Source organism: Takifugu rubripes, chromosome 11 (assembly GCF_901000725.2).
Source record: "Takifugu rubripes chromosome 11, fTakRub1.2, whole genome shotgun sequence".
NCBI lineage: Eukaryota > Metazoa > Chordata > Actinopteri > Tetraodontiformes > Tetraodontidae > Takifugu > Takifugu rubripes.
In genome coordinates this window covers 9,378,558-9,394,007 of record NC_042295.1, presented here as the reverse complement: position 1 = coordinate 9,394,007, position 15,450 = coordinate 9,378,558, and the positions used below count along the sequence as shown (strand labels likewise).

Sequence of the window (15,450 nt, the reverse complement as noted above, 5' to 3'; positions counted from 1 at the left end):
CCATGCCCCCCCCCCCCCTTCCTCCCGCTGTTTGTTTGCCCAGGGGAGCAGGGTTGATATCTCTGTCAGATGGTTGGGAGTCCATTCTGTAACAGTAAACTGACCGGTGGGGGGGGGGGGGCGGAGGCGTTGCAGGCCTGCGGAACGCATCCTGCAGGAGACGCTCCTGAACCCTCGCGGGGCTCCGCTCAGGACGCCGCTACATGTGCCCCGATCACGCTGCAGAGGAAATAACGCCCTCGCCAAGTATAACGGATGTAGGGATTTATGTTTTTAGAGCTGTGTGTACACATGCCTGCGTGTATTTACACAGATAAACACTATATACTGTATACAGCACGCACGTGAACAACCCGTGTGTGTGTGTGTGTGTGTGTGCGTGTGTGTGGAGCTTCGTGCCGGCAGCACCACCCTCAGTGATTGGCTGACGAAGATGATTGTTGATGCTGTGCTCCCACCCCGGGGAGTTGGGGCCATGTTTTCTAAGATTAGCCCGCTCCACAGCACAGCACACAGCTCGCAGCACAGCCCGTCCGGCGAGTACACGCCGTCTTCAATACGTGAATTCATTACTGATGTCGCCCTTATATAAGATGTAAATCCCGCGGGAGACATTTGAGGGTTCCATAAAACAGATGCTGGGTCAATTTCCTCCCTGATCCTAAATAAATACAGCATTTCTGACTTTCACCAGTCTAAATAAAGCAAAACTCAATGTGAAACTTAATATTTACTCCTTTTGAGTGATTATGAGTAATTTCAGGGTCTAAAACGGAGCAGTTGCCATGGTAACGCATCATTAAAGCTCAGCTCATTGATTCGATCCAGTGAGAGCTTACTTTGATTAGATTGTGTTTCGTCTTGGAACCTCGTGGATGCACCTCAGGCACTGGTTGTAGCCCGGCGAGGCCCCCCAGGTACGCCGCCGTGGGACCACGGGGGTCCACAACTGGTCCCACCCTTCATCGAAGCGTGGACAGCCCAGTTTGCTTCGGGCCAGACAACACAGCCCACTTCATGAATTATACTTAACCTTAAAATGGCACAGAGGTAATTCTACACCTCTGCTTCATGTGGTGGTCTATTTTAGTCCCCCCCCCCCCCCATTCCTGCTGCCTGCCGTACGACTTTAATCGTATAAGAACCAACAACAGTCGTGTGTTGCCCATTCTGGAGGAATTCACTGAAGTGGTTTCCCTTCTGTCTTTGTTTCCATTATTTCTCACACCAGCGAGTTTCCGGGATCTCGAGACGTGGGTCGGGATGGCGCCCGCCGGCCCCCACGTGGGCGACATGGCACGCCGAGAAATGTGAAGTTCCTCAGGTGACAGCGTGCGGCGAGCTCGTGCAGGAAGTGGAAGCAGAAGACACGCGGACGAGTGATTTCACAAAAATGGCTGTCGAGGTGGTGAGACGCCAGGCGGGATGGCGAGCAGGAGTCAGGGTCGGCCCAGATCGGTGACATCCGTCCTGACCCTTGATAACCACCTCCCCCTCAGATGTGAGGAGCACCATCCAGAGGTTCTGTAAACACCACGAAATGAGGGATTTCCACGTGTGGCGCAGGCGTCCGAGTGGCGGCCGGTGATAAAGGACGCGGCGCGTGGGAGACGCACAGTCTGCCACTGACTTTCATTTCCTGTTTCTCAACCCGCCCGCTCTAACTAATTTCACAGATGACCAGAGGCCTCTTGCTGAGGAGAGACACTGCACGGACGTGCCTGAGCGTCACGTGGGTCGGGCCCTGGGACGGACCAGGAACCGTCGGTTTGAGGTGGACAGCAGCAGTTTCTTTGAGGTCAGTGACCCGAAACATGACATTTTAGCGGATTTTGTGCAGTTCATTAAAGATAATACACTTTAAATGAAACTAAAGATCAATACAAACTAAAAACTTGAGTTCTGAGCTCATAACCTGAGCTATGTATTAAAAACAGCAACAAAAAGAGGAATACTACTATACCATCTACAGAAACGGGGCAAACGCATCAGGCAGAAGCAAAAATGGGAGATTTTTTTTGTAAATAACGACCCTCTCGGTGCGTTGAAGGCACCAGCACATTGCAATAACTTTACCTAAATGAAGGTTTATTTCGGCGACATGATCCTGTAAAACTGATCGTGCTCATAAGAACTGGGCGACACATGAGAGAAAGTCGATAGCAGGAACAGAGCGGGCCTGGTGCGGGCCCGCAGAGCAGCGCCGGACCGCTGCAGCCTAATGGACTTCATGAATGGGACTCGGCAGCTGAATGGCTGACAGCTCCGACTCCAGGACGGATCGCATGAATGAGCGGCTGGTTCTGGATCCGCTCCAACAGGCCTGCGTATCAGACCCTGGCTGCAGGGCAGATTATCCTTAAAGCCAATTTTACACCACGACACCTCCCAAAGGAAAAAAAAAAATCATAACGAGCAGATATCATCAGCTGATCGCACCCCTCTTCCGTCAACCCCCCCATTCTTTACGGCCAACAAGGATGAATCACGATTTTACACCAAAACACACCATCCTCATCCTCCCCCCTCCTCAGCAACTGAAGGATCGCTGTTTCTTTTCCAGATTCTCGCCCCCCCCCCGCAAGATATCTAATCAGACGCGTCGGGATGTTCCAGACGCGCAGAATGAGACATTAAACGCATCACCATCGGGTCTCACCTCAATGCAGGACCGGTGTCATGACGCTGGTCGCGCGCGTGCGGTTGAGCGCGGGAGATGTGAGCTATTCCGGATCAAACATCGTTGTTCTCCTTCTGTCAAGTCTTTCTCTGGCCGCTTTAAACGCGCTCACAGCTGGCCCGCTCTGCGTCCATCTCTCCGCACTGTGTTGCCGTACCTTTGACTCCGACTCTCCAAACAGCACCGCAAAGTCACAGTCAGTCGCGAGACGTGGCCACTTCCGGAAAGCACTTTCAGAACAAGGCCACGCGAGGCGCGGAGGAAGTTTTTAAATTGTTAATTTTGGAGTGAATGTGTAGAAAATAACACAGCGAAAACTGAGACTACAAGCTGTCTTTTTTTTGTAAACATTGAGCATATTGTTGTGTTCAATTTTGGATTTGATCCTTTACATCTTTAACATGTATGAAGTAAAAGAATGAGGTTGCTGATTTAGAAAAGCTCATTTCCAAGACGTACAGCATTAAAACTACCAAGGACCAACACAAGAGTAGACAACAAGGCGAATAAAGAAAACTTCACAATATTTACATCTGCCCAGACGTCCTTTCGAAATGTTCGATACTTTTACTTTGAAGGCAGGCGCAAACATGGTGTTTTCCGGTGTCTCTCTGAATGAACTGACTGCAGGTTCCTTTATTGGGGGCGTTTGTGCGTGTACATGTGTGTACGTGCATGCGTGTGTTTTATTTAACGACCATTGATGCCCTTAAAGGAGCCACGCCCTTTTATTGTTGCATGACTCGTCACTGGTCCAGCGTGTGTTCGTGTGCGTGCGTGTACGAAATGTGCTTGTCTTTAACTTTCGTTTCAGATTTTTTTCACACATCACTTTTTTGAACATTCACACATTCCTGCACATGTTTATTACTCCACTAGTTTAATATATTTTACACTATTTCCCAACTATAATAATTCAAACTCCATTTTTTTGTTTTTAATTAAAATATTTCAAATTCTGTCTTTTATTGTGACAGAAATTTCCAGTTTGGAATACTAGATCATCCATGCATGTTTATTTTTTGTTACAAAATAAGTCAACTATAGCATATTGTTATTCTGATAGTTCAACAGTAAAAACACTATAAATATAACATATACATAAATTTTTTGAACAATTTAGACCAACATGATTATTATATTTCTCTCTTCCAGTGTTTTAAGGACAGAATTAGACCTATTTTCCTCATTATTGTCACCAGGTCACATGTGTAATTGTGAAACTGGCTGATGTCATTAAACCGTCCATACTCACCAACATCTCAGAAAACAGCCTCTTCCTCTTTACCAAAAACTCCAAAGCCTAAAACAAAAAAAGAGGAATAAACCTCTGCACAGATGAACAAAGTTATGTGTTAGTAGACTTTTTATTAAGGGTTATTAAGGTGAACTGCAAAGATAAAGATAAAGTGTTGTGAGGTCTCTCTTTACGTCCACTGTCTCTCCGGAGACCCGAGCGCCTTATTGATCGTCGCTCACTTCCTGCCGGAAGGATGAATTGACGGGGAGCCTCTGGGGAGCCACGTCAACCTCCTCACAGACCTGTCACCGTCGCTCCTGCAGCAGTTTTCCCACCAGTGTGTCGCGCCTCCCCCCGCCCTCATTCTGCCCATCCAGACATAAAGGTCATAGTTTTCAGCCCTTCAGAAGAGCCTCTCTGTGCTCACACACAACAAACGGCCCCCTCGGTGGCCATCGATCCAAAGTTCAAATATATACCTTGTTTAGGCTTCCGGGAGGGTGAGGTTGTGTGTGTGTGTCTGTGTGTGTTTGTGTGTTGGGGAGAGGAGGCTTTTGAGCTGATTTCCTGTGAAAGCATCTGAAGTGGCTCAGATGGAGATTGGCCTCCTGAGGCCGTTTGAGGATCAATGTGTCAGCGAGCTGTAATAAGAAAGTGCCCCTCGCCATTTCCTGACCAGGAAAACACGCCAGTGATGCACAAAACTTTACTCCCTGTTCTCCGGGCGGTTTCCAGAGTCAGCCAGAGACCCCCATCCATCCATACTGTAGGTTTAATAAAGCCAGGAAGGCTAAAAGGCTCCTACTAATAATATTTATACTAAGTAGCCTTAATGGGAAAAGCCTGTAGCTTATTATAAAAGGACTAAATGAAATATGAGCTGAATAATGAGGCGTTTCAGTAATTATTCACAAACACCCTGCTGCTGCTGAAAGGTGTGCGCGCGCACGTGTGTGTGGTGTGATGATGTCATCGGAGCCTCTTGGGAGCAGCGTCGCCCACAGCCCACACCATCAGCGACACCTTAAACAATTAGGGAGCGTCAAGGGAGGACGAGACACACGTGACACCTAATTAGAGGCTTTGTACAACATCCATACTGTATTTTATATACCTAGAATCTTATTACACATTTAGATTATCAAGGCACTACAATATTCCAATAACATGACGGGAACACTAAAATGCCCTCAGTGGTGCAAAACAACTCCACAGGTTGCTGTATGACACGATCTGAAATGACCTATTGTCTCCTTTGCTTCCCCCAGATGAAGTGAGAGAAGGCAAGAGGATCCTTATAGGGTTTGTGTGTGTGTGTGTGTGTGTGTGTGTGTGTGTAAGAGAGAGAGAGAGAGAAGGGGGCATAGGAGAGTGAGGGGCCAGATCTGCCTCTAGCACCCAGACTTGCTGATCCTGGATCACGTGGTCGAGTGAATCAGCCAGACGATGTCAGAGTAAATCAGAGGGCTTGAGGAGCCACCTGACAGAGGCCTGTTTCCATAGCAACAGCAGAGGGTAGTGGGGGTAAACTGACTACACTCACACAGGAATGGGATAGAGGAGGAGGAATGGAGAGATTTCCAAAAGGGCATTAGGAGAACAAAATGGGTCTCTGAATGATTTACGCATAATAAAAATTAATGACACACAGACACACTTAGGGTCCATGCAACCATCCTCCGCACTTTACAGTCTAAAAAAATAGACACCTTGTGAGTCAACTCAGTGAATGATTGAATGGATGAATGAATAAGTGAATGACGGAGACGCGTCTGACTGTTGGAGATCTTAGACGAAGGTGCACGTGTGGATGTCAGAGGTCAAAATGCATATTTCCTTTTATGTTAACGATCTAAATCAATCCAAAATTAACCTCTGTAGATGTAATTTCTTTGGGGTTTGCCTTTGGTTCCAGTAAATATACAGCTTGAAGATATGTGGACACTTATTGGGACCAAAACGGTCATAATTTTACTCTGTCAAAACAGGGAACTCCACTATACCCACTGGATAATTAATTGCCTATACTGTACATTAATTTGGTTGAATAAATAAGAAAGACGACAGGGGGCACTATTAGACAGCTACCTCAAGAATGTTAACGAAAAGGAAGAAAACATTTAGAAAGCAAGGCCGGGCGGGTAAATTGGGACTTCACTGCCCTCTGCTGGCAGCTTGGTGGAAGTGTGATATCCAGCGGCTGGAAGACGGTGAAGACAATCCAATCTCTGCTCTTTAAACCCCCCGCGGAGCAGCTTATTTCAGTCGCTGCAGGGTGACATTTTCTCCCTCAAACAGCCTTAAAATAAACAGACAGAGCAGATTCTAAACTGCTGACCCATCAGTGTGCCGACATCAGAGTCCGTGTAAACATCACACCTGTAAAACGCCAAAAACAAACTAAAATATTACCTCAGGGGCATTAAATCAACTTGAGATTTTTGTTATCCTGCAGCTGAAGGTTGTAAATATTAATAGGTCTTCGATGAGAAGCAGAGCCGAGATGTGTGTGACAGGGTTAAAGGTGAGCCGAGGTCAGTCTGCTACGGCTGATAAGCAAAGGGGGAGGTTTAAGATGGGGCATTAGGAAAAAAAGATGAGAAAGCCGACGTCTGACTGCTTCTGCCAGTCTCGTTAGTCATTAATGGCTGCTTGCTGGGTGCTTTTTAAGAGACCTTTCATGAATAATGCACCATTATTCAGTCAGGCGGCCATCAGTGAGACTGTCGAGGGCTAATCACTGATCAGCCCAATTATTCCTCCCGCATCCCAGACATTAGAGAGCCCCCACCTTCCTGTTGGTTCAGCTGTTTAACAGGGCCTTCCTCACTAAGTGCTCGCCATGGGAGCCACAGATTTAACTCTTAGACATCTTATATCCAAAGAAAATGCAGCCTAAAAGCATCACAGAAGACGTAAACATCCCAAAGTTGGATTTGTAAAGACGGCAGACACCCGTCTGACCGGCAAATGACTTCAGAATGTCAAACATCCGAAAGATTTCCTGGGAATGACGCAACAAAAAGAAATGGATGCATAGACTTTATTTGGAACAAAGCAGAGAAGGAAAACAGGAAAATCTGGATATCTTAACAATCTACCTCAACTATTAGCGGGCTAACTGCTGTCATCTATCGGCTGAGGAACACGTGAACTCTCACACATAGTTAGCTTAGATCAAACATCAAAATATGAAAACAGGAGTGAACCTGTTAATCAACTACCCCCACCATCATAGTAGCTCTTTTACCCAATTAAATACAGTTAACCTCCCAGTCAGTCATAAATTATCATGCTAACTCTATTATTCTGTTATGTCGATTTAATCTTCATGTTAATCTTAATAACTCCCAGCATAACCCTCCCCCAAAAAACTTAACCTTAAAATAACTATTATGGTCCCTTTGGTGTGCTACAGAATCATAAAAGCTAAATTGGGTAATTTAAGAGTAGATTATGTTTTTTTTAGCTCTGATTGGAATCTAAATTATTATATTTCAGAGACGGAAACATTTGAATCAATCTGGCAATGATTTATAGCAATAAACTGCCACCTAGCGGGGATAAATGTTACTGCAAGGACATGGAGCATAGGCGTCAACTCTTCTAAATCTCTTCTGCAGGACATGCAAGCATCCAGACCAGCCTCTGCTCACCAGGGTGGGTTGACTGGCTTAGAGGTTCGGGTCGTTCTCGTGGAACTGGTGGAGGTGGTCGGCGTACCTGGTGGGAACAGAAACCACGGAGAATGGGAAACTTGCCGCGTCTGCAGAAAGAGCCGAACAGAGCCCGGGGATAGAGGATCTCACTTTTTAGCACAGAAAGCGGTGCAGTCTCTGCCGATGCTCTCGCTCCACGCAGTCTTGTATAACACCTGAAACCAGACCACAGGTGAGATTGTGGACTAGAGACGATACAGCAGCAGACTCCTGCCCACGTACCAGGAACACCAAGCAGTGCAGGAACAGGGTGTAGAAGAACGCAACAGTCCTCGCCATCTTGTTGGAGAGAATCACACGACCCTGAGAGACATAAACAGGAAGATGAGGCACGACGGCGGTGCGGGTGGAGCAGACAGAGGAATGTGAGTTTGAGACGTACAAGGCTGAGAGTTGCTTTATCCCAGGGGCTGAGGCTCAGGTAACGGCGCTGGCGCTCCTGCGAAAACACATCGGCCTTCAGCGGCAAAAACACTGCACTCTTGTTGAAGTATTTCGGTTATTTTGAGTAATGACATGCAACAGTTTAGGGCTGCCAAGCCTAATTAAAGTCAACATTTCCCAGAATGACGTCAGCCCAAGCCGCTCCAAAATGAGTCACTGCAGCGTGACATCAATAGGAACCGCAACCTTTTGAGTCACCCTGCAGTCAAAATATACAGTGAGGAGAATTCAAGCCTACATCACTCCCACCGGCTGTTTTTAGGGGGGAATTTCACATGTTTACAGGAAAATCGATTAGCTTTCATTTTGTCAACACACACCTGCGCCACTTTGTATCTATAGGATAAAGATGTGACTTAGAAGACCCTTAAAATCCTAAATTTATACCATTACAGTATATAACAAAATGGTCAGCAACCCAGTCCTCCATGTTCTGTGATCCAGCCGGGTTTTCTGCCCTACCCTTCACCTGGGATCCCTCTTTTCTTTGAAAGCAGTTTTCTACCTGGTAGGAAAGAAAACCCGGCTGGATTGCCATCCACGCGGGACTGGGTTGATGTGTTCTTTACCTTCCTGCTGAAGGAGGTAAATGGGTCCAATCTCTCCTCATACTGGGATGAGTACCGCATCACCGTGTCGTCACTGCCTCCAGCCTACGGCACACAGAAAGCCCTTGTTTGAATCAGCGTCTGCGATAATGGAGCGGAACTCAACAACCGACGTACTCGGCCGGGGTAGCTCTGCAGGAACTTGATCTTCTCGTACAGCTTGATGTTGTCCGCCCGCAGGCTGTCCAGCTCATTCTGCAGGGCCTGCATGGTCTGCTGCATGGAGCGATTCTCCTGCAGGTGGAGACGGAGCAAACAAACAGCCGAGGGTTCACGTCACCGCAGAGACCAGGCGGAGGACGCCAGAACCAGGGGGCCACTCACCACTTCCAGCTCCTGGTTGCGAGAGCGGAATCTCTCCCGTTGGCTGGAGATGATTGAGAGCAGCGAGTCCATCTGACCCTGCGGGAGCTCGGTGCTGTGACCTGCCAAGAACACACGCGCAGTCGCTTTAAAAAAACCACACAAACGCGACACTAAATATTGTGTTGTGGCGTTCTCTAGTCCGATTTCTCGCCGTCACACCTGCAAACATGGCGGTGGCCTCCTTGATGGGCTCCGGGATGTTTTCCATGGTGCCGACCTCTGACCCTTCTGCATCGGGGCGCGGCAGGGAGGACATGGCCTGGATGGTGCCCAGGTCGTGCTCCAGCTTCAGGATGAGCGCCTTCTGCTCCACGCTGGTCTGGACGGCGGAGGCGAACTCCGACTGCAGCTCGCCGTAACGACCTGAGCAGAGCGGGGTGGAAGAAAAAGGTGATGAGGGCGGATTTATTCTCACTTTTGTTGCCATCTTGGTGGAAAATGGACTCACCTGCGGAAGCTGTGTGCTCATGAAACCCCAGTGACCCTTCACACTGCCTCATATTTCCCTGTTTTTCTCTGAGAATACTTATTACACCATTTCCATAAAGAACAAACTACAACAGCACACTTTTAGTATTTGTATAAAAGAGATTTACTTCAATTATCACACCTAGGGTGCATGTGAATAATAATGATGATGAATCAAATGTCAATCATAACAAATACATTGTGAACGTTTCATACAGTGATATTGCTTTTCAATGTTGTAGAAGGGACTGTTTTACAGTGCTGAGAACGAACAACATGATACGTTTAGTAAATAGATAAAGAAACGATGATACATAAGGAAAAACAAAGGGACTGAGGGGGAAGACCCCTTAAGGAGAAAAGAAAGCATCTCAGGAGTGACAGAAGTGCTAGGAAACCACTTTCGAAAAAACATCTTAACCATCCCTTTACAGTCATGCAGCCGTTTGTACTACAACACACACGTACACGCACGCAGACGCTCGGAAATTTCAAATAAAAGTCAAACATGAAAACAGCAGTGGGATAAGTTAGGAGAAGTATCACTTCCATGTTGTTGGCGACAGGAGGGACAGGTCATCTTTTAAAAACACTCTTGACTCCCTAAAGCCTCGACAAGCATCTTAAAGCTTTCCATAAGGGGGTGGGGGGGGGGGGGGGGGGGGGGTGGGAAGCTGTCCCCGGGTCATTTGGTTGTCAGACTACACTGCGATTTAAACTACGGACGAACTCCAGCGACGGCGAACGATGGCGACATTTAGGGGAAAGAAAACTGTCAGTAACTTTTTTAACAGAGGCGAAAAGCTGCTCGGCTCCTCGCTCAAGTGCTGCGAGCGTTTGCTGAAATGTTTTGCGTCCGAGTGCTAAAGCTGTGCGTCGAAGCAGCCGAGAGGAAATGCGGCGCGACTGGAGAGGAGCCGGAGCCTAGGACACTTAAAAAAAAAAGAAAAAGAAAGAAAGAAAGAAGCGCAACACACAGATAAGCACAGGAGTGGGGGGAGGAGTTGAGAGGATGAGTGTGTTGTGCTGCATTACGTGTGTATGTATTACTGAGTGTGCTCTTTACACAGCACCGCTGATTCAGAAAGTGTTTCCTTACAAAAGCCCACTTCATACCATATATTCTAAAATATTACAAAAAACATCTGAGGTTGGGTTTTCATTTTTTTTTTTCTTTCTTTCATGGTTTTTTTTTCCCTCTTCCTGAATAATGGTGACCAGTGCTGCTGTTCAGGCTTCCATTACAACTAACATGTCAATGAATAACCACTACTTCAACAGATCATACAGTAAAGCTTTACAACTTCAGAAAACATGATAGGATATACAGCATCTGTTACACCTTTACAATGTTATTCAACAGTGTATAGAATCATCTGATTAAAATTTGTAGAAAAATATCTGTGGATCATGGAAAAGTCCTGAATCGTCCCTTCTCTCCTTCTGCCTTCGAACAAAAGCAAACCGTGACAATAGTGAACCAACAGCTACTTGAGCGACTGTATTTACACGTCTCTTCCAAATAACCGCTAGGATTGGCACACGTCGTTAGGAATACCTGTAGTGCCATTATTAAGGTCACAGCAAACCTGACACAAACAGAAAAAATACAAAATGCCCTATGAAGAAATTCAGTGTTATTACAGTGTACGCTGTTCTGCATGCTTCCTCCTTCATTCGATCCTCTGGCCTGTAACTACTTAGATTATGTACAACGTAAGAAAAGGATTGTGGGAGAACGACTGTCGGAAAAGAGAGCTGGACTGAAATGTGTCCCGGGAGATGGGGGGGGGGGGGTGTCAGTCAGGAGAAAACGTCTCTTAACGCTATCACACGCGACCCTCCCGAGGGCTGGGATCGGGCCGACTTTAGAGTACCGATATGAAATAAACTGGGATGGAGACGCAGGACAGATGAGAAGATGAAGTCGTCTGATGACATCACAAGTTTGGTGCCCTGCTTGGCAGTTGAAGGCACAAATCTGATGATCTCACGCGGGTGGAAGTCGGACACATGGAGCTAGAAAAATGGTGAACGGGTTAAGTGCTTCTTCTTTACAGTAGCTTTTCATCACCATAAACCACAGCGGTTGCCCGGCCCGAGCGGCCCGCTCAGAAGGCAACGAGCCCCGACGGATGTTTCACATCGGTCGTCGACAGGAAGAGCCAATGGTTGGACACCTTTACAATTATTAGATACTTTACAAAATCCAATTTTAGCCAACGCAGCTTAATGCAGTGCAACAAGGTTATCTGTCTACTAAGAGACTGAGAATGTAAGTGGACATACATTTAGAGGAGGGGGGGGGACGGACCGAAGGAGAAACTGAAGAGGATCGGGACAGAAACCAACTTGATATCTACAACTGTACAGGACGACGACCCTAATGCCAAAAATGCACCGCTAGTTTGAATTTGGGGGCTACTCTCCGTCTCTCCGGTGAGGAAAACTCGGGCGCAGATATGTTTTTATTGTCGTTTTAGTGTTCGGATATGGCCTGTGCTTGGTTGGAAACCATTTTGTTTTTTTGTTGTTTTTTTTTTAAAAGAAAGAAAAGGCATACACTTCCCAGGATCCTGGGATCGTACTCTGCTGTAGTGTTAACAGACCCTGTCCAAGGTAAGATCCCAATAAGTGCTTTGTTTCAGACTGCAATAGAAATTCTGCATAATCACAAGCTGGCTACCTGTTCAATCTGGCCTAGCACACCTACGAGCTGGTAGAATTCTCTAATCTCAATTTGGCAGATATGACGACCTTTCAGGTACCACATGTTCTCAAGGTTTTCTCTTTGCCTATTAGACAACGCGTGAACATGTGGGGGTGTATTTTAATGGTATTAATGATTGGCTGATGTCCATCTGAAGAGGCTGCGTGCCCTGCTGCGCATTAGTGTTGGGCTTGCAGGAGATGGGAAGAGTTAAAAAAACCAGAGAATAGAAATCTGGTAACGGGATATGCCGTCATAATCTTTTTCCCCCCGTTGATCTTGATATGTTTTTAGACATGCTAGCTAGCAATTGAAGAGCGTAAATGTGGTGAAAGCCTTATGCTTATGGGAGCATGAACTGTAGGAAACACATTTTTTCAAAGCTAATAAAATGACACTAAACTTTAGGATTCAGGAATATACAAACAAATGAGAACTAGTACATCTTTGTAAATATTAACCAATACTGCCGGCAGTCTATACGTCTAATAAAAATGTTATTTGCCCTCAGGAACAGTATAATCCCTTAAAAAATAAACAACTCAAATGATAAGACATTAAATGAAAAATACAGCACCTATAAATAAGCAGAATAAAAACCAAACTATAAATGCAAAAATAGCAATAAAACCAAGCTACAGTAAATCATAGTATTACACTACTTTGTGAAAAGATTAATGTAATGGTAATGCATCAAACAGCTTAAAGAAGGGTGTCAGTTGTGCACTAGTAGTGTGTGCAAGTAAATACGAAATATGACCCAACCCATTGGAAACAATGTACGCTCCTCAGTCATGCACACATAAGTGCACACGCTAGGCGTGTGTTCTCACACCCCACACACACACTCACACTCACACACACACACAAAGGGGAGGCAGTAGGCTGACAGGCACTGAGGGCTTGTGTGGGACAGGGAAGAGGTGATATGCCTTATAATTTATAGTGTTTACAGTAGAATTCAATGCAAAAGACTTACATCCCTGGATACAGGATAGACTGGAGGAGAGTGTAACTACTCACACCAGGGTTGGGGTTAATTCACTGAAAGGCCAACCTGCCAAAAATACAGATCGATCCCGACTGTACATTGAAATTTATTCACTAAAATCCTTTTTCTTTTTCAGTCATTCTTCCCCATATTGATAAGATACTTCTCACATTTCGACTGAAGTGAATTGACCTCGACCCCGACTTACATCATGCAGGCAAATACAAATGCACACAGGGCTCACACGCACACCCGCACGCATACGCTCTTCCTGATTTGGCCTATAAAAAGGTGTGTGTTTGTGAAAAGAGAAATTTTTTTTTGTACATGGTGCAGACACAGACACACAAATACCCAACAGGTCCAGTGCTGGGTAAAGCTGTGACGTGCAAAACCTAAAAACAACAAGACACGTAAAGTATCACCATGTCAGACAGCTACAGTACTACTTAAATTCATCGTATTGTATATCAACAACGCAACATTATTCCATTCTAATTGTTTTTTCTTCTTTTTGTTAAAAAACGGTAGCTTGTTACTTTATTTTGTTTGGTTTTTTTTTGTACTAATTAAAAAAATGTCTCCTAAAATTCCCTATTTTGTACTCTTTAGAGTCAATAGACTGTGCAATCTCTTATTGGCAACCAAATTGCAATATTTAAAAAAAGAGATCATCCCTCATCATTAGGAGAAAGGTTTAAGGAGGCGAAAAGAGAGTTCCTTCCTTTCTTCCTCTTCTGATGAGTGCGTGAGTTTGTGAGGAATTAAGAAATCCTTCTGGCCATCACATGGCTGTCAGTAGGATCGGATATGGGACACAACAGTTCAAAGTTCATCTTTCTTACATCAGTAACCATGGCAGCTCAGCCGGCAGGCTTTCCACTACCCTCTTAAGAGTGTAGGAGTGACATAAAAAAGAAAACATGCTGCCATTGAGAGAAAACACACACGCATGCACACCTTTTTTTTTTTTGGTGTGTATAAACATAAACAGACACACACACTGACACAATCCCTACATACAACACACAAACACGCGCACGCACGCACGCAGTGAGTGAAAAAGGCAAAGGGTTTGTAACAGTCACTCTACAGTGTGAAAAATGAGGCATCTCACTGAGTGAGGGGAGGTTTGTGGACACTTGGGAGGTGAGAAGAAGAGAGGAAAAAAATCTCCTTTACGAAAGTGAGAGCTGTTGTAAGAGAGTTCCTGTCTCTATCTATCAACTATCAGTGTCTATCACTGTGACAGCTGCTGTGTCAGGCCTTGCCTGTTTCATTTAGTCCAGGTTTGGACCACAGCTGTGGGTCAGACCCCAGCTCAGGACTAACCAGTCTGGTGCACCACTGGCTGGTGATAGGGGGAGGTACAGCAGGGCCAGAGGCCAGCAGGACGGCTAAGTGCTTTTGTCAGTACAAAAACAAAACTCAGTTTAAAAAACAAAAAACAAAAAAAAAAACGAGAGACACACGCGTTCTCTTATTTTTGTTCTTCTAGGTGTTCATTAAATCTTATTTTTTACGGGTTTTGCCAACCACTCTTTGTTTCTTTCCTCTTTTCGGGAAAGCTTTTGTGTGATAAAATGGCTGCTGAGCTTGACTTTGGCTGTGTCCACTCTCCAACTGGAACAGAGCAGGAGGGGTCCAAGGTTAGAGGTCGTGAGGTTATAAGACAAGAGGGGTGAAAGATGGTCAGGGGGAGCTAGAACTCCCACTCCGAGGGATCCTCTTTGCTGGCAGCCTTCTCTAGCCTGTGGATGATATTATTGAGATTGGCTGCTTTCTTCTTGCGCAGATTGTTGTCCCTGGGGTTTCTGGCTGGGATATTAGTACTAGAAGCTGAACTACAAGAGGACGCTTCCGTGAGGCTGAAGAGCCCCAGACCACAGCTGGATCCTGGCCCGGCTAAGTCTAATTCAGCAGGAGAGTTATTGGAGCCCCCTGCCTCAGACTCGGCCTCCATGTCTTGGTCTTTGCATGCTCCTCTGTGATCCTCTAGGCCCATTCCAAGCCCCGGGCGTGTCTCCACTGTGCCCTCAGACTCTGTCCCATCACAGCTGTCCCCTTCTCCTGATTTGGACCCATGGAGGGAAGGGGAGCCCCCCTCATTTCCAGGCCCTACTCCTCCGGCTGCTTGAATCTCCTCTATGAAGAGTTCTCGTCTGATACGTGACCTAGTAAAGACACATGAAAGGCTTACAAATCAGGTTTGCTACAAAACAAC

General features: G+C 46.0%; 2 protein-coding genes across 7 annotated transcripts in view; both read right to left on the bottom strand.

Moving 5' to 3' along the window:
* Positions 1 to 2,878, bottom strand: part of sh2b2 (SH2B adaptor protein 2) — a 12,629-nt gene extending 9,751 nt beyond the window's left edge. For 2 of the 3 annotated variants that reach the window (XM_003968407.3, XM_029843912.1), the window contains exon 1: positions 2,660 to 2,877. The gene's annotated coding sequence lies outside the window, so the exon portion shown is untranslated. Of the gene's footprint in view, positions 1 to 2,659 lie in introns of all 3 variants that reach the window. The other variant, XM_029843913.1, reaches the window with a different exon arrangement.
* Positions 2,879 to 6,949: 4,071 nt separating this feature from the next.
* The window catches only part of cux1b (cut-like homeobox 1b), a 52,979-nt gene continuing 44,478 nt past the window's right edge, over positions 6,950 to 15,450 (bottom strand). For 3 of the 4 annotated variants that reach the window (XM_029843908.1, XM_029843909.1, XM_011608357.2), the window contains one exon: positions 9,627 to 15,400. In XM_029843908.1, the coding sequence (XP_029699768.1) occupies positions 14,929 to 15,400 (472 nt within the window). In that variant the 3' untranslated portion in view covers positions 9,627 to 14,928. Of the gene's footprint in view, positions 7,644 to 7,729; positions 7,795 to 7,861; positions 7,943 to 8,021; positions 8,079 to 8,652; positions 8,737 to 8,808; positions 8,926 to 9,015; positions 9,117 to 9,216; positions 9,421 to 9,626; positions 15,401 to 15,450 lie in introns of those variants that run through there. The other variant, XM_003968408.3, reaches the window with a different exon arrangement.